A 24,117-nucleotide genomic window follows, 5' to 3' on the forward strand; every position below is an offset into this window, starting at 1 on the left:
TCAACATGACACACCCCTTTCTTGTCACTGGGAACATTTCTTTCCATTTGCACCTTAATGCAGTGCCCCTTATACAGTCCCCCCAGTAGTGGTCCCCCATATGCAGTGCCCCTTACACAGTGCCCCCTGTAGTGGTCCCCCTTATGCAGCCCCCCATTAGTTCCCCTTATACAGTGCTCCCAGTAGTGATCCCTCATATGCAGGCCCCCAGTAGTGATCCCCCATATACAGTGCCCCCAGTAGTTGTCCCCCTTATGCAGTGCCCCCTGTAGTGGTTCTCCCTTTTCAGTGCCCCCTGTAGTGGACCCCCCTGTGCAGTGCCCCCAGTAGTGAGCCCCTTATATAGTGCCCCCAGTAGTAGTCCCTCCTATACAGTGCCCTTTATATAGTTCTCCCAGTAGGAGTCCCCCTTGATGCAGTGCCCCCTGTAGTAGTCCCCAGTAGTGGTCTCCCACAATGCAGTGCCCACAGTAGTATCCCCCTCCCCAATGGTAGTCCCCAGTAGTGGATCCCCATGATGCAGCGCCCACAGTAGTATCCCCCCTCAGTGGTAGCCCCCTGTAGTGGTTCCCCACGATGCAGTGCCCACAGTAGTATCCCCCCCAGTAGTGGTCCCCCCTTGAAGCAGTGCCCTCAGTAGTATCCCACCCCAGTAGTGGTCCCCCCCCCGAGGCAGTGCCCCAGTAGTATCTCCCCCCCAGTAGTTGTCCCCAGTAGTGGTCCCCCCCCCCGATGCAGTGCCCCCAGTAGTATCTCCCACCCAGTAGTAGTCCCCAGTACTGGTCCCCCCCCCCACCTGAAGCAGTGCCCTCAGTGGTATCACCTCAGTATTGCCCCCAGTAGTAGTCCCCTTCTTTGTAATAGAGCGCGCCCCCTCCCCTCCCGAAATACACACTAAAATTAAACAAAAGAAAAATACTTACCTGTATCCACACTCCTGCCGCCGTCTGCACGTCCATCCTCCCGGGCCGGGCCGCTCTGCATTATGGGAGAGACGTCATGACATCATGACGTTTCTCCCATTACCACTGCAGGAGCCGGAAGGAAGCCCGGCTCTTGCAGTGGGCGCGCAGCAGTCAATGAGAGTCTATCTGACTCTCATTGGCTGCTGATTCACACACACATCGCTGCCGCTCGGCAGTGATGTGTGTGCAGCAGCAGCAGCCAATGAGAGTCTGTCTGACTCTCATTGGCTGCTGATTCACACACACATCGGGCAAGCGCTCAGGGGAGGGAAGGGGCTCAGCTGTGCAACACAGGACCGGCGCTGGGAAGCCTAGCGCCGGTCCTGTGTAAATGTGTAGCGCTGACCGCACTCACTGCGGTCGGCGCTACACTGGCTAACTAGGGCGGGCCGGCACCGTGGCCGGAGGTGCCCCCCCGCGCGCCGCCGGTCCCACGGCTCCCAGGGCACGCACCCCGCTCGCCCTGCCCTAGTTACGCCACTGCTTGAGAGTATTGGATACTAACAAACTAGCAGAAACTGCTCTGCTGTAGATCTGTACTACAGAAAATCTGAGTGATCTAGGAGGGATTTTGCAGTGGTTTTCGGCTGCTGAAAATGCAATCTGAAATAATAAACATTTGTCTGACAACGCTTGACGTACAGAGAAAAAGAGCAGCTACAATTTGTTGCTTAACAGCAGTAAACACCCATGTGTTCCAAGTGTCAACTAAAGCTCAGGCCGAGTCCACATTAGAACGACGGCCAATCGTGGAGATGGCCAAGGCGATTTCCCTTCGCCCCGGACCATCACAGATTAGCCGTACACACAACATGATTTAATGAACGACGGAACAGTACCTTGTTCTGTCCTTCCCTAAAATGCACAGCCACACACACGATATCGTTTCATTGAATGAGCAGCACGGTTAATCATGTATGTCGTCCGCGGGAGCGCGCAATTGTGCATACACATTAGACAATATGCACGATTTTTCGTTCCGATACGGCAAATTGTGCCGATATCGTTGTAATGTGTACCCGACCTGTCACTGTCAGCAGCCTCAGTGTATGGAGCGCTAAGGAAAATCATTATTGTGGCACATGCTCAGTGGTCCAAGGGGGCTGGTATACATCGATCAACTGCATCGATTGTAATACTGTCCGTTTTCATACATATGTGGCCTCATACACTATTGTTGCAGTCGCACCAAACAGACCTTCCCGACGCACCAAGTCCCGTGTGGCTTGGCTTGTGCCAAGCATCTTCCCCTCCCGAAAATGCATCTTAGTCACAATCGGAGTTCAATGATTAATTTGCAATAAGTGCTAAGATGTAGCGGGCACAACATTTCTCCACGCCAAGTTAAACTGTGCTTCATATACACAGATTCAGACTCCGTTACACACAGATATATAAGAGTCGCATATCAAATTAATCATTGCAGTCTTTGCGGGTAAAAAAAAAAAAAAGATGGTACAATACTACTTGCTGTAGGTATCTTGGTGTATTGAGGCTTGTCGTATGAGGACACACCTGTACCATTTCTCTGATCACTGGGTGAACTCCAAAAACATTTTATGGACATCACTGATCACTGGGAACATATTTCGAGTAATTTTTATTGTAGCTGTAATATACATACATATATATATATATATATATATATATATATATATATACATACATACACACACACACACGCATGCAGTATACACACATAAATAAATATAAATATATATATATATATATATATATTATATTATATACACACACACTATATGGTAAGTATACCTCATGCAGAACCTCAAACGCGGAGTGTGTTTCAGTTGCTCATTGTTACGCAAACAGAAAAAATATTCCTTAAGAAAAACACATTAAGAATAATACACAGACAAAATGAATCAGAAAGTATATATAAAAAAATACACAGAAAATAAAATTAAGACAAAAAACGACTAGTCTGATACACAATGACAACCACTCATATAAGTGGGCAAAGAGTATTAACATTTGCCATCACAACCCTGTAAAAGGTTTATGCTGCTAAAACAGCATTGAACAAAACGTTGGAAAGTGTAACATTGCTGTTTTAAATTAAACCACATCCTGCTATAATAGCTAAGCATGTGATGTGGACACTGAACACTACGGATCACCCTTATGTGTGGGAACATATGTTGTGTGTCTAGTGTACCCAAGCCACTCCATTAATTAAAACAGCTGAGGCTGAAAAGGCAAGCCCCTGAGGCCAAAACACTTAGAAATTTGGATATGCTTTATGTCCATTCAACAGTATCTTCTATAGGAGCTGTAGGGGCAAGGCCAATCTCAAAGAAGTCCTAAAATCAGGTGTAAAATGACAGTGTTAGCTCTGCCTGAGGTCTAAACTGAAGCTGTAGAACACCCAATGGCCTTGGTAAGTGATCATAGAATTGTGCAAACATGTTTGTCACAACACAATCTATAATTCAGATGCAGGATTCTTTCAGTTTGCAGAGACTCGTGATATAGGTCATTCCATATAATACAGGACACAATACATGAAAATTAAATCGTATCACAACACATGCCAAGACATTTTCAACTTCATTTCTTTCTACTGATGAACTCAATGTAACCGTCACAGCGACTTCAGATGATGTAGTTAACGTTGGTGACTGGTTCTATGTTGAATATGATGGAAAGAGTTATCCAGGTGAGATCAAGGACATCAGAGATGGTGAATACTTTCTAAGCATAATGAAGCAAGCTGGCAGCAACTAGAAATGATACAGTTGTATTCCCGCACCAGTCACTCACTTATCCTAGAATAATATAAGTGGTGTTATGGGGATATTTACCGTTAATTTGTAGTGGTAATTACCTAATATTTCTCAGACGAGTCCTGTTGTTGCACAGGAGTGCCACCAATACCCCTTATTTAGATTGCTTCAAGACAAAAAAAAAAGAGAAAAGAAAGGGGATTTCCTTCCTTTGTGTACTTATCCCCTAATAACATACATATATTTCTTATTTGTGTAATGATTAGTCTTACTAAAAGATAACTTTTATTTAAATAATACTTAAAATAAATACAATTAGCAGCAAAATATTTTATATTGCACCAAGGAAGAAAATCCCCATTATTTTCTCTTTTTTGTCTTGAAGCAACTAGAAATGGCCATCATCACCAGATGAATTATTTTATACATCTTCACATTTAATCAGAAAGATAAACAGGCCTATATTGATTAATTCACGTGGATTCTACATGTTTGAGTTACTTGTGTCAGAGCCCCCTGACTATATATACACATCGTTTTTAACACACGTTTGAATACAACTGAAAGACGGCGATCAAAATAGTTTTTAATACTAAAACTCTGACAGCCAATGGGAAGAGGCTAATGAGGATAAAATATGTCCATCACTAACTTAGCACCTTGAAAGTGTCACGGAAGTGACGCAACGCGTTGGTTTTACACACGTTCAAGACATCTCCACTACGGACAGCCTAACACCCACAGCGCGGGGAAAGCAGCTACACCAGAACCTGACCTCCGGTGTGGCAAGGAACTAACAGCGGCCAGCAGCCGCAGCATCACAAACAGAAGCCGTCCGGCGGGTATTCCAGCTGAGGCAGAGTGGGGTCGGTGCGTTTTGAGAAGGGAACAGTCACATCTCCGAAAAAGGAACCGCCGGCGGGAAGTAGGTTAAGGTAGGGAAATAGCCTGCCGTTTTCTGGTTGCTGTCTGGAGATCAAACCTTATATTTAATTATCAGTCTATGTTTATACTTTGTATCGTTACAGCACTTGTGGGACTAACGAATAGCTACAATTAAGCTGCATACACACGGAACGATATTGTTCAATATCAATATATCAGTATCAATATCGTTCCGTGAGTATGCAAGACATCGTTAACAATGTGCGCGCCCGCGGATAGTTAACGATATCTTTCATAGGCCGTACTTGCAGCCCAATCTGACGATATCGTTAGATCCTGCAAGTTCGGGGATGCAGCCGGTGACGTCACTGAAGGATATCATTAACGATATCGTTCATTGTGAATGTTCAATGTCGGGAACGACATTGAGCCCGGCAGGTGAGGGGACAACACTGAACGATATCGCTCATGGAGCACATTGTTCCATGTGTACCCGGCTTTAGTCACACACATTTATTTATTTTTTTATTTTAGCGCTTTCATTCTGTTAGAATTTTAACCATTTCTTATCCCCCTGGGGCATCACTAATATTGAAAGCTGCTCACAAATAACACCGGGAGCGCTGGATAACTTTGAAATCGCTTTGACTGGGGACAGAAATGTAATGTGAGTCACATTAGTATGTAACATGAGTCACATGTCAGAACGGATTTTAAGTATAGTTTGGTTAACATTCAGTTTTTTGTTTGTACTTGAATCATAAGTTTAGGGTCTTATAAGTGTATACACTATAGTATAGTATAACAATCATATTGTAAAGATAATTAGGAGAGCAGGTTTAAATAAATATATAAATCCCCTCAGTTACTATGTCCATTCGGTTGTAACATGAGTCACGCATATAAACTATACAATTTAACTACTAAGAGTGTATGTAAAAAATTTTCTGCTTCTAAGCATTAATTCTGACTACTACCCCATATATTATTGTCATAATTTTAAAAATGTTGAATTTCAGATTCATTTCTGTTTGTGATGTATTTAAACTTCTAAAAATTAACATGAAATGTAACATGAATCATATGGAATGACCCATTTATTTATACTATGCTCCTTTAGCTGGGTACACACCATGACAACCAGGCGACCGAGCAATGTGATATAACAATATATTGCATCGCCCTACACACTGCACGATCTATACATCTACAAAAGCTGCATCACAGTGGACGGCCTAACAGATTTTTTTATATTCAGCTATATTACAGATTGTAAAAACAAAATAAAGTTTATTGCTAAACCAGCCTAAATGCATTGAGGGCTTTTAGAACCATATACAAGTCCCAAAAATTAAAACTAAAACATCTTGGAGATTTCCATCATTCTGCTTTTGTAACATCAATTAACTTTATCTTTTATACTTCTTGTATATGCTTTGGAAAGATTTTAAACATAATAAATAGTGATTTATTTACTCCATAGAAACCAGATAAACAGAAAGGTAAGGTGAAAGTACAACACAGATATCTTGATGTGAAAAGAAACCTAAGGTATTATTTACTGAAGTGCGAGTTTATAGAAGTGGAGCGCACAGAAACCAATCAGTTTCTACAGTACTTGTCATTTATCTAGCACCTCATACAAGATAATAGCTAGAATCTGATTGGTTACTATGGGCAACACCGCCACTTCTATAAACTCGCACTTTTGTAAATATACTGCCTAATGTGGGGGCTAATGTTAAAGACAAAATTCCATATATACTACTGGTCAAAAGTTTTAGAAGACCCCATTTTTTTCCAGATTTTTTTTTATAAATGTACTCAATTTAAATATCTCAATAAAACAAATGAACAATTAGAGAGTAAAAAAAAAAAAATAATAATAATTTTCTTTATCAAAATGTAATAAAAAAATTTTGATTAATCAAAGTAGTCACCTTTTGCAGATGTAACTGCCAAATACACTTGTGGCTTTCTTTCTACAATGGAAATAAAATATTGTTCAAGAAGTTATTCCCCAAAACTGTTGAAGAAGTTCCCACAAAGCTGTTGCACACCTAGGTTCCTTTGCTTTTCCCTCTTGTCCAGTTCAACAGTTTAGGTCTGGAGACTGTGCTGGCCACGGAGACTGTGCTGGCCATTCCATAACTTGACACCTAACATCTTGTACTTTTCCTGGAGTTATGTGTTGCGTCATTATCTTGCTGTCGGTTGAACCCCTGGCCAACCAAGGAGCAGTAAAATGTTGTTGAAGTTCTTCTGGTTCAGAGTACCAGTCGCTCTGTGCAAGTCCATCAAAAGAGCCCTAGACCATCATGCTTCCTTATGTATGCTTGACAGTTGACGTCATATGGGGACTTTTGCCATGAGCAGCATTGCCTTTTAAAATTTTGGAAATAGACACGCATGGAAAATAGTAAATAAATCCCAGACACCGAGGAACCATCCTTTCTCCTATTCTACTGCATATGAAAACCCTGCGTGATGAACCAGATAAATCAAATTTTCCCATCTTCAGTAGTTCACTGGCATTGCTTCACGGCCCAGGTATGTCACTTTTTCATTGCTGCAGAACAGTTGTGTGTTCTTCACACATCCCTGAAAAAGGCCTTTTATCAATAACTCTCATTTTTCAGTTTTTGCAAACCTTTGTAACATTTCAGGTTATTTGCTGAACTTTAATTGTTTAAATGGAAGAATGCGTGTGTTCTAAAACCTCTGGCAGGTAGAGTGAATCAGCCAGTGAACGAACATTTTCTATTTTAAAGTATTAAAATAAGCGTTAATTTTCTAAGATTATCATGTCAAGTGTCTAATTTTATGCTTTGAAGCCTTCTAGTGTTAGATGGATTCTAATTGGATCCTGAAGTCCTATGACTAGGTTGCAAATGGATTTTCTATTTCTGGTTTGAACGAGTCTGAGCTGCTTTGCTCTCAAAATGCTAAGGTAATGTACAGCCTAATTTGTACTAAACACTTTACACCTCAATGCATATGGGTAAAGGCTTTAAAAGGGTTAGAATTGTATAGCCTGTGGTGAAAAACTATGTGGATAGCCTTGGATAAGGTAAGATAAGGTTCATTAACTGGATACCATGATCAGTTTTTTTTTCAGTAAAGGAACTAATTATTAAATTATTGGGTTTTTACAGATTATTGTTTATTCCTTAAAATAAAGGTCAATCAAGATGAATGTATACCAAAAGGAAAAAACATAACTAAATAACATAGGGGGGGATTCAACTGTTTTTGCTCATCAGCAAAAAGTCTCTTTTGGACACCCCAAACTGTGGTTTGGGCACGCTAAGCAGGACATTAGATGGGTTTAGCTGCTGTACGCAACTAAATCCGGTCTATTTATTAACGACATCTGCCAAAAACATACAATTAAATTTTGCTCTGTCAGTTTACATGGTAATTTTGTGTACAAAAACAATTGAATTCCACCCTCAGATAAGAACTCTAATGAAGAGAATATAGATGGAGGCCAACACATGGTAAAAACTTTATATATTAACGACTATTGTTGCAGAATATGAGGGAGACTTATCTAGGAATAGTGAAAGATAAAATCCATAAACTAGTAGAAGTACTATGACCATGTCAGGTCTGACTTCTTGGAAATGGCCCAAGAAGAGGACCGAATACGGTACCACAGTAACATGGCGAAGGAAAAGAAACTGCTCCAAGAATAAATGGTTCAAGAGAATAGTTTCAGAAATACTTGCTCAATAGCATTTAAACATCAAATTATATTTTTCTTCAATTATTATTATTCTACCTTGCACTTCGATTTTACATTCCATCTAAGGTGACTTGTTGTCCTTGTTTTATTACAATAAAGCTGGGTACACATTTACCGATGTGTGTACCAAGCAATGCGACGCATATCTGGCGGCCAGTACACATTACATGATCCGGTGCCCAACATGTTGGGCACCGGCTCCATTCACCTGCCTAGCGTTGGCAGCTGGGTCGTTCCGTCGGTTCTACATGCAGGCCAATGGAACGATCGTGCTGGACGACCGGCGGGAGCGCGCATGGTCGACCATAGTGGGTGCACATTTGCCAAAGTGGATGATATGTCGGCCCGAACCGACGGATCAGGCGACATATCATCTACTGTGTACCCACCTTAAGTTACATTGTTCATTCACAAGTCTTGCATATTCATTTGCTGGCTATGTGCGTTCAATCACTGGTCATTTCTGTACCTCTCTTGTTTTTTGGTTGCAAAATTCTAACTATTACTACAATCTTTAAGCTTGATTTTATGTGTTCTTTCTAACATACTATAATATCAAACAAAACAGCGGTAATAACATTTAAGACTAGACAATGGTGTACAGTTTTTAACAAAATTAGCACTCTGCTTTAGGCTAGTTTCTCCTCTATAGAGAGCAGGGGACAATTATTTGAACAATAGGACATTTGTGGTATAGTTAATCAATCTTTAGTAAAAAGCTTACGTGGCCAAACATACAGCTCACGACTGAATAGTATACTTTTTGTCTAATTTTTTTTTTTAATCCATATTAATTTTTCTATAATTTAAATGCCTTTTGAACCCAAATTAACAGAACAGGAAGGAATAGACTCATATTATTGTTTTACCTAATTTATGGCTTTAGCAAACAAAAAGTAGCTGGCACGGCGCCTCTGCACCAGAAGCTGGCACGGTGCCTCTGCACCAGAAGCTGGCACGGCGCCTCTGCACCAGAAGCTGGCACGGCGCCTCTGCACCAGAAGCTGGCACGGCGCCTCTGCACCAGAAGCTGGCACGGCGCCTCTGCACCAGAAGCTGGCACGGCGCCTCTGCACCAGAAGCTGGCACGGCGCAAGAAACCTGCATAAAACTGAATAGAAGGATAACACAGTTGTCACTGCAAAGGGAGTTTGCTTCAGCGCTTGGCTAGCTTGCTGCACAGAAGACAGCCTGGTTGCTGGCAATGATTATGTTTGAAATGCATTGTTGCACTTCATGTATCCACCAAAAGAGACAGAAGGGTCATTAGTTCAACCTTTTCATCAGCAGGGTTATACATTAATAATGCCTACAATCTTCTAGTAGCCCATTTAGTATAAGGAAACTATAAAGGATTTGTTTTTTTTTATTATTTTTTATTATTTTGTAAAATTCTGAAGATCCTTCTTAAAATGAATAATCATATCATATATGCATTTCATTTAATAGCCAATTAAAACACTGCTGTATACCATATATTCACATAAAACATGGCACAAGCACTATTATCAAGTTAATAAAAGTATATATTACCAGAAAGTAATAAAAGATCTACATTTCTTGAAAGTTTCTAGCAAGTTATACATGGATCCCGAGTGAGCAATCGCGGATAGCGACAAGAGTAAATGTTAACGTAAGAAAACATTAGAGCACAAACGAAAGTTCCAGGAAACCTTAAATTCTGTTTCATGTAGCAAAGTAAAAGATTCGGTATACATCTGTAATTACAAGAGATGTGGGCGAGCAGTGGTAATGGATACAGTAAGAGCAGCTGAAAAGCCCTTTTCATTGAGGATTATGGTTGATTGATAAATCTGTCTTTGCTCACAATGGACAATTTGGCAGGTGGCTCAAAACAAGGGATAAAAAGGAAGAGCTCCCGTGGCTGGGGTGGGCCAGATGTGACTGATCATGTCAGTCTTCCTAACCATGTTATTACTAGTAATGACTAACTACTAGTTAGCTATACATTACTCAAAAGAATGCTGAGCTCCCTGGATTTTAAATCTGGTACACACAACGTTAATTACATTATAGATCGGAACTACTTGGTTAGCCAAATTTTACTGCTCAAAGTCGTGGTGTAGCATCTAATAGTAGCTGGAAATTAAGTATATGTATTTTTATTTTCCCATTGCTATTATCATTAAGTAGCTACGCTGTTGCTGTATCAATGAATAGACCTGTACGGTCATTTTTGCTCTAAGCCGTTCCATGAAGCACAGGATCATGTTATGAAGCGTAGATTTAAGAAGACTAAAACAGTGACTCCGATTTTATTTCCCCAGTCCAAGCTAAAACATCACATGAGAAGGGTTTTAAGTTAAAGCGAATACTTTCTTTATCATTCTTATTTGCACCAGATGTCAAACACTGAGTTTGCCGATATAAGCAGAAGTGTACACAAATCAATAAGGAACAGTCTTCACCTCTCCCCGAAATGACCAGTCAAAGCCAAATTAGATTGGGAGATCACTAGGGTGCAAAGCCGACCTCCAATTAGGTTTCCATCAACATCTGCTGTCAAGTCAGAGCTCTGTGGATCCAAATACCACTGTCCCTGCCCCCAGCATACCAATTTCTGCTTGATCCCCTCTTGAAGTTTTAGATATCCTCCTACACATTGCATTTCTATCTGTATTTTAACCAATTGCTTTACTGGGAGCTCTCAGCAAACATACAAAAGTCATTACAGTATAGACTCAGTTACAGGTATGTTAAATGTGTAAATAGATTATACAAATTATATACGGGCACACATCATAGATGTGAAAGGGACACATCATACATGTGAAAGGGATACGTCATACATGTGAAAGGGATACGTCATACATGTGAAAGGGATAAGTCATACATGTGAAACGGATACGTCATACCTGTGAGATGGATACGTCATACCTGTGAAAGGGATACATCAGTGTTTTATACCGACTTAAGGCCTGATTCAGAGATGTATGCAAACCTGGTGGTGGGAGGTCCCGCAAGCCGGCACGCATGCCCCCAAGCCGGCCCCGTTTTCTGGGAGTGCAGAGGCAGGATTTATTGGCCTTGCAAGCGGGCAGGAGGTGGCCATTCTGAGTAAGATTAGGCTTACTCAGATGGCCACGATGATGATCCGATCCTGCGTCGGCAGGAGGCGGCCATTCCGAGTAAGATTAGGCTTACTCAGATGGCCACGAATTTGCCTTAATGCAAACTTTTTCCCAAATGAGGGCGTGTGTGGTATAAGAGATAGACAGTAATTAGATAGACAATGCCTAGATAGACCCCAGATGTTAGACAGTCAATAGGTCGACAGGTACAAAAAATCTACACACTAAAAGGTCGACATGTAAGTAGGTCGACACATAATTTTTTTGTTTTTTAGCCCTAAATCTTCACCCTAACTCTAACGCTAACCCTCCCCTTGGTGCCTAGACCTAACTGTCATGGTAGGTCCCTGTCCCTAACCGTCCCTTCTAGTGCCTAACCCTCCGGTAAGTGCCAAACCCTAACCCTCCCTCCTGGTGCCTAACTCTAACCATCAGGGTAGGCGTCTGACACTAACTGTCCCTTCTAGTGCCTGACCCTAACCCTCCGGTAAGTGCCTAACCCTAACCCCTCCCTCCTGGTGCCTAACTGTCTTGGTAAATGCATAACCCTAACCCTACAGTAAGTGCCTAACCATAAAAAAAAAAATCATGTGTCGATCATTTTTGTGTCAACCATTTTCATATCGACATTTTGACCCTGTCGAACATTAGTACAAGGCGAAATTCTTACATGTCGACCTTTAGTGTGTCGACCTTTTGTACCTGTCGACCTATTGACTGTCTAATATCTGGGGTCTATCTAGACATTGTCTAACTAATTACTGTCTACCTACAGTCCGGAACCCATGAGGGCTGCCATGTTGCGCTCTCCAACACTGTGCTATGTATATACTATCAGCAAAGGAAACTACTGTATATGGTAAGGGAAATGCTTGGAGCTGCTAATATATATTATTTAAAGGCCCTCCACTGAAAACTTATTTTAACTTCCATTTCATGTCAGAGCCCCAGCAGATCAAGAGAACTTGGTCCACACCAGCGCGGTGACAGCCCCTGCACCAGCGCTGAAAATCAGTAGCAGCTGCACAAGTTTATATAATGCCATTGCATGGCAGCTAACACCAGCATTGACAGAGCAGCAAGTTCTTTCATTAGTAGACGAGTTAACGAAGTATAGTGCTGGTGATGGTAAGGCCCCCATACACGGTGCGATATGCACCTTGCGATGCGACTTGCAATCTGCCATATTGGGCGGTGCCCACACACTGAGCAATCGGGTGGCCGCCCGCCCGATATGTTGTCACCCCCCTCCCCACCCACATAGCGCTGCATGGGATCGTACATCCCATCCCCAGATCAAGTGAACATGCAGTAAGATCTAGAGGTTCGATGTACGACCCCACGGGAGCGCGCACTGGCCGATATCATGCCCACGCACGTACGATATAGCAGCGAAAATCGTACCAATCCGTCGGATCGGCTTCTATACCATACAGTGTATGGGGGCCTTAACGGTTTCCAAATTGCAGGGGGATCTATGGGCTACTACACACATGGGACTCTCGCTGCTCTGCTAGTTGGGGAAAGGTTATATAGTAAAAAAAAATTACTTGGATCGAGTCATCGTTAAAAAGGACAAGCTATATAGCAACATATATATATATATATATTTTCACAATAAATCTACGAAATGTGAGTGTTGGTTCCTTGCACTCACTTTTTTTGGGACAAAAAAAGCAACAAATTATATATATATATATATGTCTGATTGGGATGTAGCTGTGGGGGTGGTGGTTAGGCTTAGGCTGCGGGAAGGGGGAGGTTATGGTTAGGCTGGGGACAGGGTGGCGATATGGGTAGGCACCACTGGGGGGGGTTATGCACTAAGGGGGGAGGGTTAGGACACTAAGTGGGGAGGGTTAGGATTAGGCACTAACGGGGGGAGGGTAAGGATGCAGGAGGGGGAAGGATAGGGATATATATATATATATATCCCTATCCTTCCCCCTCCTGCATCCTTACCCTCCCCCCGTTAGTGCCTAATCCTAACCCTCCCCACTTAGTGTCCTAACCCTCCCCCCTTAGTGCATAACCCCCCCCAGTGGTGCCTACCCATATCGCCACCCTGTCCCCAGCCTAACCATAACCTCCCCCTTCCCGCAGCCTAAGCCTAACCACCACCCCCACAGCTACATCCCAATCAGACATATATATATATATATATATGTATATATATATATATATATATAAGGTCACTATGTCAACTGAAATATGAATCTAAAAAATACCACACCACTAATAGGTATGTCCATATAAAAAATCTAGGGTCCAGTGAGGTGCCAAATTCTGTAGGAAAATCGGTTCCAAACCAAATAATATGATACAATTTAAGGACCTGATTCAGAGCTGCTCGCTAGGATGCGATCGCTTGTAGCTGGCCGATATTTGCATTCTGCGCATGCATCACATTGCTCGTGCACGATCCACTGCGACAGACCGGGAATCATTCGCTCGCTCAGCATAGACAGCCCAGTTGAACGAGTGACAGGAGAGGTCATTTGTGGGTGGTAACAGGGGCGGGCCACTAGAAACGGGGGAGTGGAGGTGCAAACGCAGGTGTGCCTGAGTGTTTCAACGCAGTTTCATAGACGTGCATAATTAACAGGCAACGTCATTAAATACGTCACCAGGATGTATTTCACACTGAAATGATTGCAATGCTTGCAGGCAAGTATAGTCAACCTTAAGCGCTGCGAGGACACCTGATGGTGCTTGATGTACCAATGTTTTAATGCACTTCCTGGAGTTGACGTACGCAAGTGGGTGTCTGCTTATACAAAGTGATCACTCGCCAAGGCATAGTGGGCGTGCTAATGCCTTGCCGAGCGATCACCTGCCTTGCTGGGCGTGTGCTGGATTTACATACGCTGAGAGCGAGCGCATCTAGCGAACGGCTCTGAATCAGGTCCTAAGGCTTGTGTGACAATGAATAAAGCTTGGCATGATAAACGTAATTTCCAGATCTTCATACAATGAAACAGATACGGTAGCTTTCCCAGGTAAGTATACCTCAGAGGACTCCGTGTAGACACAAAACAGGACAGGCTTATCAGTGTACAGATGTGCCATAAACTATCATTCAGCATTCAAATTGTACAGCAGCATAAAACTCACTACTCTATAGTAACAGCTGTAGGTGCCCTCAATTCATCTATATGCCAGCAGTGATCATAGAGCTACTCAGATTTACATCCACATGATGTTGTAATGTGGCTGCACAGTACATGATAACTGCGACCATTTGAGGCCTCATTCTGAGTCGGACGCAGCTGCGTGTGTCTTATGCCGCTATAGCGTCTGCGAGTTTATGCTAGTACCGGTACAAGCCCTTCCCTGGTGTACAGCCATGCGACTGAATGTACAAGGACTGAGACGATCACTTTAGATGCTGAAATACTGCTTAGTACGTATCTGGCACAACTATCGGTCGCACCATCGATACTTGTACCAGGGCCATGTTAGGTGCAGATTTTCCATCAGAGTATGGCCTCTATTGCAACCACTTCTGTTACACTCACATAGCAAGCCCTGAAGATGGTACATCTCAGTGCATCCAAATAGCCACCTCCCAATTCCTGACCAGCAACACCTAATACATTTCTGAAACAGTGCATCTCAATCGGTATTGTGACTCATTTCACACACACCACGGGACTGCAATTTGGACGCATGCGCAATTGAAAAACGTGGACCATTTATGTGCAACATGGACCATTTGGGTGCAATTGAGTCCACTCAATACCGACCCTAATGTTGAAGTACATAGATATAATTGAAGTAGCAGTGGGCGGCTTACCACTATACCGTCCCAGCAGTATGTCTACCAAGTGGGGAAAAATCAGGAAGTAGTCCGGATGATGTTTGGCTAAAATGAAGCGCTACTTTGATAACTCTGACTCTAAAGATTGCTGGCGATTCTGTACTTACAGGAGAGGCTTATACTACTGTGTTCGCAGTTTGCACGTTTACTTCTCTGCCGTAACTGTTGAAGACACAGAGACGAAACGCACTGGGTGGCCTCCAATATGCCATATTGTGTATATTGGCTTGGAGTTTCTGTGATTTTGCCCGGCTTGGTGATATGCACTGGACCACAGCGCTTAGGACCAGTTCCTACTTTATTTAGGGGGGTTGTTTAGGCTTCAGCTCCGGTTGGCACCTTGGTGGTCTGGGCAGCGGGTGGTACACTTTCACAATCACTCTTTACGCATGTGCATCTGCTGTATAACAGCTTCTAGGGACTGCATAAGTTTGCTGCCTCTAAAAGCAATGAAAGGAGGCAATTTAGCACAGGGTGGGCTTTGCAGTGCTAATCGCACTCCGGACTGGCAGTCCCAGGGGACACTGTGGCTAAATTAATCCCCCCCTAGTCCAACCCTACTGATAGGCGCTAGTATCCACAATGGGGGTCCAAGGCTCATTGAGGGAGGTAGAAGATTTTACTCGGGGGGCTGCAGCCCCTAGGTAAAATGAACCACTGTTTGGGACTTTTATTCAGATAAGCCTGCCAACCGTTTAGCATTGTGAACAGATGTGAATAGGATTGTTATAGAACAAATGATGATACAGTGGTCATGCACTAGTGGAGCTTTTTCTTTTTCTGTTTGTGCATAGATGTAATTTTGGTTGTTTTGAAGTTACCGAGAACACCAACAGCTTTAAACATCAGATAAGCAATAATATAAAGTAATAATAAGTCACATATGCATTTGCTGTTGGATTACCTGTGTAAGCCAACACTATCTGTTGTAGAACACACACACATTTAAGACTGCTGTTAAGTGATTAGCCCCCAGCACCATTGATACTAATTAGAATACACTCCCTGTGGCACCGTATCATTAGTGCCACGGTAACAATGAGCTCAGTAAAAGCTACTATATTATAGCCCATTCATTTGAAGAAAGAAAAGGTTTTGTCTAGAATGAGCAATTTAAATAACTAGAATTACTTCACAGTTAAGCACAAAAAAAAAAACCAGGGATTAATATGTTAGTTATATTTTGGATGACAGAGGGCTCACTGTAAAGAAAAGGATTCATCCACTTACCAGCTTGTTCATTCTCCCCAGGAATGTCCTTATAAAATCCTGGAAAATATATAGAACACCAACTTTAGTGACAATACAGATAATTCGCCTGGTATATAAGACAACTATCTTTTAATTTTAAATCAATGAAAGCCAATGGAGATTTTATCTGTCTATATATCTAGAGAATGAATGATACATGGGGGGAGATGTATTATAGCGACACGCATTATGCTGCTATAACTCTTCCTGCTTCGCCTCTCTACCGCGGAGAAGCAGGAAGCACTACTGATGAGATGTATTAACATCTCATCTGCCAGAGTAGGGGGGAGTGAAAACTCCCTCCATGCGGAGATCCCCGCCAGAGCACACAGCACATCAGCCTAATTGCTGATGCGCTCTCTCTGCCTTCCCGGTCGGCTCCACTTGGCAGTGCAGAAATCTCACAAGCATCGCGAGATCTCAGTGCAGCCTGGAGCCCGACAGCCGCTGCCGCAGCAGGGACAGCGCTATCCTTGTAGTGGTGTTAGGGCAACTGATAGTTCATACATTGCTCAGCATATCAGCACCCGTCATTTACCAACCAACCCAAGAACCCAACAATAACACATGGGGGAGAAGCGGCATAACGTGCGCCAATACCTCTCCCCCCCCATATCGCCCCTTCATACGGAATGCGGGCAGGATACCGGCGGGCACTATCCCGCCCGCCCGTATCTCGACACCCACATCCTGACATGGGACTAAAGATGGGCGTCAAAATCCCAGCGCCTATTATTAGCCCCAATACTAAATCTCGACGCCCGGCATACCGAACGAAGGTGAGCCAGACATCTTAGCGTGTAGTCGCGGGGGTTTAGCTTTAGGGACCCCTGGGGGGACTTAGGGTTAGGCACCCTCCAGGGAGGGCTAGGTTTAGGGTGCGGGGAGGGGGGGTTAGGTTTAGACACTAACAGGGGGAGGTTAGGATTAGGCACCACTAAGGATGGGGCTAGGTTTAGGGCGGAGGAGGGGGGGGAAGGGTACTTACCTTTTGTTGTCGGGATTTTGACCCATCAGGCTACCGCCGCCGGCATTACGTACCGGTTCCCTTCATCCATCTCCCCCATTATTAGCTCAGTAACACATAAGCCTTCATATCCTGGCCCACTGCCACACATAAAGGATGAAATTTGTATACAAGGAAAACCTCTGCCAATTTTATTTGTACTTTTTTTTTTTTTGTTCTATTTATGCTTTGTTTAAATCAAATTTTCTTTAAAGCTAACTAAGCAAGTACAATTTATATGACTATGGCGATATTCTACCAGAGACTGTGGATGAGATATAATGGCCATTTCCATATTTGAATACATGCTTTTAAAAACTGTACTACCCTACTCCAAGTATGATCAAAAAACAAATTCAGGGGCTCGGAGGGCCCTGCCTTTCCTCTTTTTGTCTTCATCACCTGGCATGGACATCATGTTGTATATAAACATACAGGTCTGGTTTTCCAGCCTGACCACAAAGCTTGGAATTTCTCATCATTCCAACTACAGAATAAATGGGTTTTGATCATTCTTGCTGTCTGTATTCAGCAAAACACTACTGTATTCAGTTAGAGTTCATTTGATGATACTTCTTTATACCAAGGCCAGCAAAAATCGTGCTCACAAGTGCATTTTCCTATAATGCGGAGAGAATGGTGCATAATTCTCTCTGGTATACATCAGAGAAGAACCAGAAAGTAATGTATCATATTTTATGATGAAATCCGCTACCCGCATTGGTTTTGAATACTCCCGTTCTCATGCTGTAACTGAGGTGCACATAGTAAACTTTATTACCCATGTCCATAAAATCACTAAAATCCTTGTCTCCGCTCATCATTCACAAAGATAATGTAACCGTGAAAGTCTGTATGATATACAAGAACTGTTAACAATCCTTTAGATCCAGGGTACATTTTGAAATGTTAGAAGCAATATTTTGCAGCATGTAAAGGAGCTGAACGGACATAAGCTGATAACATAGCACGCAAGACATTATATAACAGATAATGGGCTGCTTTAGTAACACTGTGGATCTAATTTCCTCCATTTATAGCTAGCATTGTTAATGCGACTTACTTATAAAATAGTACAAAATAGTGCTGAAAAAATGATAGAATTATAACAACCATAAAAATGTGTTTATGGCACATCGATTATATAATAAAAGGAGATATGGAGATATCCAGCTATAATAGACTTTACGTATTTAATGAAGCTTTACTAATTGATAGATGTAGTGGATTTTAGGTCGACCACCAAATGTTGACGTGATCATTCAGCTGTTTTCTTATTTTTACGATTAATTTTAAGGCTCATACACACTTAATGATATCGCTTATGGAGCATATCGTTAAGTGTTTCCCCTGCACTGACGGGCTCAATGTCATCAACGACATTGAACATACAGACTGAATGATATTGTTAAAGATATCGTTCAGTGACGGCACCCTCCCTCATCCCCGTACTTGCAGAACCTGATGATATCTTCAGGTTGCCCTGCAAGTACGGGCGATGAAAGACATTGTTAACGATCCATGGGAGCATGCATCGTTAACGATATCTTGCATGCACTCTATACGATATTGAACGTGATGAACGATAACCATATCGTTATCGCTCAATTTATCGTCTAGTGTGTACGCGGCTTTAGGCTAAAATAAGCAAAACACATTCGGCCGTCGACATTTTAAAGGTCGAAATTTTTTCAATATTGTCATTTTAACATTTTGAATGTCGACACATTGGTTGCCGACTTAAAGTCTATGTTGAAATTCTGATGAAATCTCGAAACTGTCGGTATTCAGAATGTCGACTTTTTATACCATATCTAGTGTACTAATAACAGCCCAATCATGTTGACATTCACCACACCAACATAAGAAAGTCAATATGGTATGAATGTTGACATGACGACTGTCCAGTGGTATACAAGTCGGACATAATGTCGAAAAGTTTAACATGTCGACATTATGCATGTCACTGGTGTGAACGTACACAATACTATCTAATCCTAACTGCAGCCTATGGCAAACATTAGTAATATATACATGCATAATGACAAGATTCAGAATCAGAACCATTCAACATTACAGTGTTGAGACTGTGAAAGTCAATAATATGAATGCATATCCCATCTAGTAATGCGGTACTCGCACTTTTTGAGCTGGGAAAATGTCAGTGTGCTATTACCCTGGCAACAAAGACAGGTGGTTTATAATATAAACATATGGCTGGGACTTCACCTTACTGCATGCACTCGCTGTACACAGTAATATCGGTGGCTGTGATGGCGTGAATGAGTCACTGTGGCCCTGCCTCCGCTGTATAATGACTGCCGGCACTGTAAAGTAGGGACGAGTACAAGATGACGCAATTGAGCGCAAATCAATTATCAAGCAGCATGGACCACCCACTTCACTCTGGAAGTGGGTAGCACCGAGCGGCCACGATAGCACTCGGGGAGACTTACCTGGAGAGTAGGCAAGTAAGAGTATGTCGACAGCATAATGTCAAACATGTTCAGAATGACAATGTCGATAATGCAATTTACAGTGACATCTCACTGTAAGGGGTAAATTCAGCTAGCTGTGTGGGAGGTGGGCTGCTGGTGTAAGTGTGAAAAAACCGCCAACACCACCTCAAGTCGCCCCCTCGCTGACCGTGAAAGTAGTTATGGGTTCCATCCCCCTTTACATGCTTTTACTAGCGTCAAAAAAAATTCCTGTAATAGTAGGATATTTAATGGCAGTAGTAAAGGACGTAATGAGTTCATTTCCCGGTCATGGCCTATCTGAGCAGAGTTTGTATGCTTTCTCAGATTATGTGTGGGTTTCCTTCCACACTCCAAAGCATAGTAGGTTAATTGGATTCTGACTAAAGTAACACTACGCTTATATGGTACAGAGTTTATACTGTTAGCTCCAATGGGGCAGGGACTGATGAGATTGACATATATTTTCTGTACAGTACTGGTTAAATTTATGGAATAATAATAATAATAATAATAATAATAAACTACATTAAAATTCTAACCACCATATCTTATTAAAACTGCACTACCACCCAAGAGACATTTTTTCTAATTAGCTCCTGCCCTTAGCCAAAATCCTGGATCTGCTACTTGCAGCCTTCGTTTCAGGGGCACCCTTAGCCGCGGAGGGGAGGGTTAGGTTTAGATAGCATAGTGAGGTTAGCGTTAGGTTTTTTTTGGGGGGTAGGTCAGGCACCCCTAGAGGGGAGGGTTAGGGTTAGGCACCACAGGGGGGGGCTTAAGGACTAAGGAGGGAGGGTTAGGTATAGGCACGAAGGGGGGAGACTTAGGTTTAAGCACTAGTGGGGAGGTTGAGGGTGTGGGGATTAGGCTACAAGAAGGGATGGTTAGGGGGAGAAGGGGGGAGGAAAAGTATACTTACCCGACCCCTGTTGGGATACCAACCATTAGGATGCCACTGGCGGCATTTTGACAGGAGGCATCCCGACAGCCGGCTTTTCATACAGATTCCTGGCAAGACTGCAAGATAAACGGAGCAGGGAGAATATCCTTGCGCTCCGGCGAGAGGGAGGAGCCAATTAGGAAAAAAAGCTTCCTAGGAGGCAGTGCAGCTTTAAAACACATATCATTAAAGAAAGAATACATCTTTTCTTTTGGTTCGTAAATGATGCATCAGTGGTTTAGGAGTTACCATGCCGGCGCTCAGAATACCAGCAGCAGCTGGAATCCCGATGCTAGAAGCCCGACGGTAAGTATTAGAGTTAGGGGGAGGGATAGTTTTAGGTACTAGGGGGGAGGATTCCTTAGGGTTAGGCAGGCTTTAGGCACCAGGGGGAGGGTTAGTAAGGCTGTGGGGGGGAGGGTTAGGGTTAGGCACTAGGGGGAAGGTTAGAGTTAGGCTATAGGGGGAGAGTTAGGGTTAGGCAGCAGGGGGGGGTTAGGCAGAAGGGGGGGAGGTTTAGGGTTGGGCTACCGGGGGGAGGGTTAGGCAGCAGGGGGGTAGGGTTAGGCTGCGGGGGGAGGGTTAGAATTAGGCAGCAGGGGGGAAGGGTTAAAGTTAGGCACTAGAGGGAGGGTTAGGCAGCAGGGAGGGGAGGGTTAGGCACTAGGGGGAGGGTTAGAGTTAGGCTGCAGGAGGGGAGGGTTAGAGTTAGGCTGCAGGGGGGGAGGGTTAGAGTTAGGCTGCGGGGGGGTTAGGCTGCGGGATTGGAGGGTAAGGCTTACCATACTTACCTTCAAGGTGTCATGGGATTCCCGACCGCAGGGATCCAGGACTCAATCCAAAGTGTGCCAGTGGAGAAGTTACCCATGGCAATCAATCAGCTTCTACCTATGATTTTATAGAATGTACTTGATAAATGCTACCAAAAAAGCTGATGGGTTGCCATGGGCAACTTCTCCAATGGCACACTTCTCTATACATCTGTCCCATTATACACTCCACAAAGTATAATCAGTATCCCTGTCACTTAAGGGGTTAATAACTGGTGACTAATCTCCTCATTGAATAACATCGCAGGGAAACCCTATATCACCTGCAGTTCTCTGTCTTGCAAACCATTCCCTTTCAGACCATTGTTGGGAATAAAAGCCTCTCATTGGACACCGTTTGTTACGCAGAGATACTTAGGTGCTGGGCTAAAATGCCTGGAAAGTGGAGAGTATGTCAAGGAAATCTTATTCTGTTCGCCCTCCCCCGGTTAGGACGTGCTGTGTATTTGCAAACAGTATTAATTCGTGCAGTCTGTGCCTACGAGAAATGTCTTTTCACAAGAGGCATTATTCAGACATCTGGCACGAGTGAGGCTATAATCTCTCAGCATTAGTTGGAGTATTGTGGAGAAACAGATATAGCAAACTTAAAAAAGGATATTTTATGTGATAGTTTTGGACCATTACCTATTACAAATGACAATGTAATAATACTAAAGAAAAGTTACAACATAAATATACTATACCACATTTAAATACAATAAAGTTGAAAAAAAATTATAATCTAGCACAATAGCATGTCAAACTATTCTAGGTTAGCGTGTAATATGACACTTTGGTAAATTACTGACACAAACTTAATTCAGCACTCGGAGCTGTCCAATGAAAAAAAATAAAAAATTATTTGCAGACTATATATAATACTTACAAAAGAAACAATTATTTTCTGGTAATGCTAGAAAAGACTTAATTATATGAAAAAATGGTAGAAAGTATTTGATTGTATTGTCTATAACCAAAAAATATTTCTACCGTGTTTCCCCGATAATAAGACCTACCCCGAAAATAAGCCCTACCCTTACTTTTGAAACCCGGTCCAAAATAAGCCTTACCCCAAAAATAGGACCTAACAAAATCCCCATTTTGAGCTGGGAATGCTTCAGAGCCCAGCGTTCCCAGTCATGCAGTGCGCGGGTGACATCATGACGTAACCCGCGTGCTGAGGATCCTGCGCAGCCGCGCCTGTTGGATCATGTTAGATCCAGTCAGCGAGCAAGTGAGAGGGACATCCCGGACGGCGGCGAGTCAAGTAAGTACCGTACTGTACTGGTGGGTGGGGGATCAATTACAGAGGGACTTGCACTGCAATAACAGAGGCTGCATAAGGGACACTGCTACAGGGGGGGGCTGCATAAGCGGCACTGCTACCGTACAAGGGAGGATGCATAAGGGACACTGCTACAGGGGGGCTGCATAAGGGGCACTTCTACAAGGGGGCCTGCATAAGAGGCACTGTTGTCAATGTTAATTAAAATAAGACCTACCCCGAAAATAAACCCTATGGTGTTTTTTTGACCAAAAAAAAAAAAGACTGTCTTATTATCGGGGAAACACGGTAGGTTCACCTTCCTATGCACAAAGGGCAAATTTTGAGGTGGGAGAAAAAGCAAGAAAGAGCAAGTAACTGTGCACCTGGAGAAAACCATGTTGCACGGTGGTGGGGCAGATTTAGAATGTGCAGAGAGATTTTGATTTGAGAGGGGCGTGTCATCTCTAAATTGCAGTGTAAAAATAAAGCTGTCCAGGATTGCAGCAGCCAGTATTTACCACACATGCAAAAATAATAAGTGTATTTATACCCCTTGCAGTGCAGCATGGTTTGTCCAGGTGCGAAGTTACTTGCTTTTTTTATTTACTCCCACCTCAGAATAAGGGCCAAAGTTACATGGTTTCCACATGACACTGTCAAGGTAATCAAGCAGAGCCAAATGAAGACCAATACTGTTGATTACTTTTACCAAACTGATCGATTGTTTTTTTTTCTAACATGTATATACAGATGCGTCCTCATAACCTAGCCTCAATATGCCATACGCCCATCACGACTAAGCCCCTGCGAGAGGTGTAGTGTACTGTCTTTCTTTAAATTGTGCGTCTTATAAAAAGCAGTGAAACACCACTCAAAAGGGGCAAATCAGCGCGATGTTGAATAGCAGGAAGGAGTACCCGGAGCCATTCAATCGACAGCACTGTTTAGACTGACTACAGAAATCCGACTTAAGTGCCAACCGCGATGCTGTCTTCTGGCCTAGCGTGGCACTAAGAGCCTCGCGGCCGACACTTTAGTCAGAGAATGTCGGTTAGCATGACTTAACACCCAGCTTTAACAGGAATTCTCTGACTTAGAGCTGTATTC

At 43.0% G+C, this 24,117-nt stretch overlaps 1 protein-coding gene across 1 annotated transcript in view; it reads right to left on the bottom strand.

The window, feature by feature from the left end:
- NR6A1 (nuclear receptor subfamily 6 group A member 1) overlaps positions 1-24,117 on the bottom strand; it is a 286,626-nt gene that overhangs the window by 201,400 nt on the left and 61,109 nt on the right. Inside the window, exon 2 of the mRNA XM_088471141.1 lies at positions 16,485-16,523. Within this exon, the coding sequence (XP_088327267.1) occupies positions 16,485-16,523 (39 nt within the window). The remainder of the gene's footprint in view (positions 1-16,484; positions 16,524-24,117) is intronic.

The sequence above is a fragment of the Taudactylus pleione genome, unplaced genomic scaffold (genome assembly GCF_031769625.1).
Source record: "Taudactylus pleione unplaced genomic scaffold, aTauple2 ptg000110l, whole genome shotgun sequence".
Taxonomy (NCBI): Eukaryota; Metazoa; Chordata; class Amphibia; order Anura; family Myobatrachidae; genus Taudactylus; species Taudactylus pleione.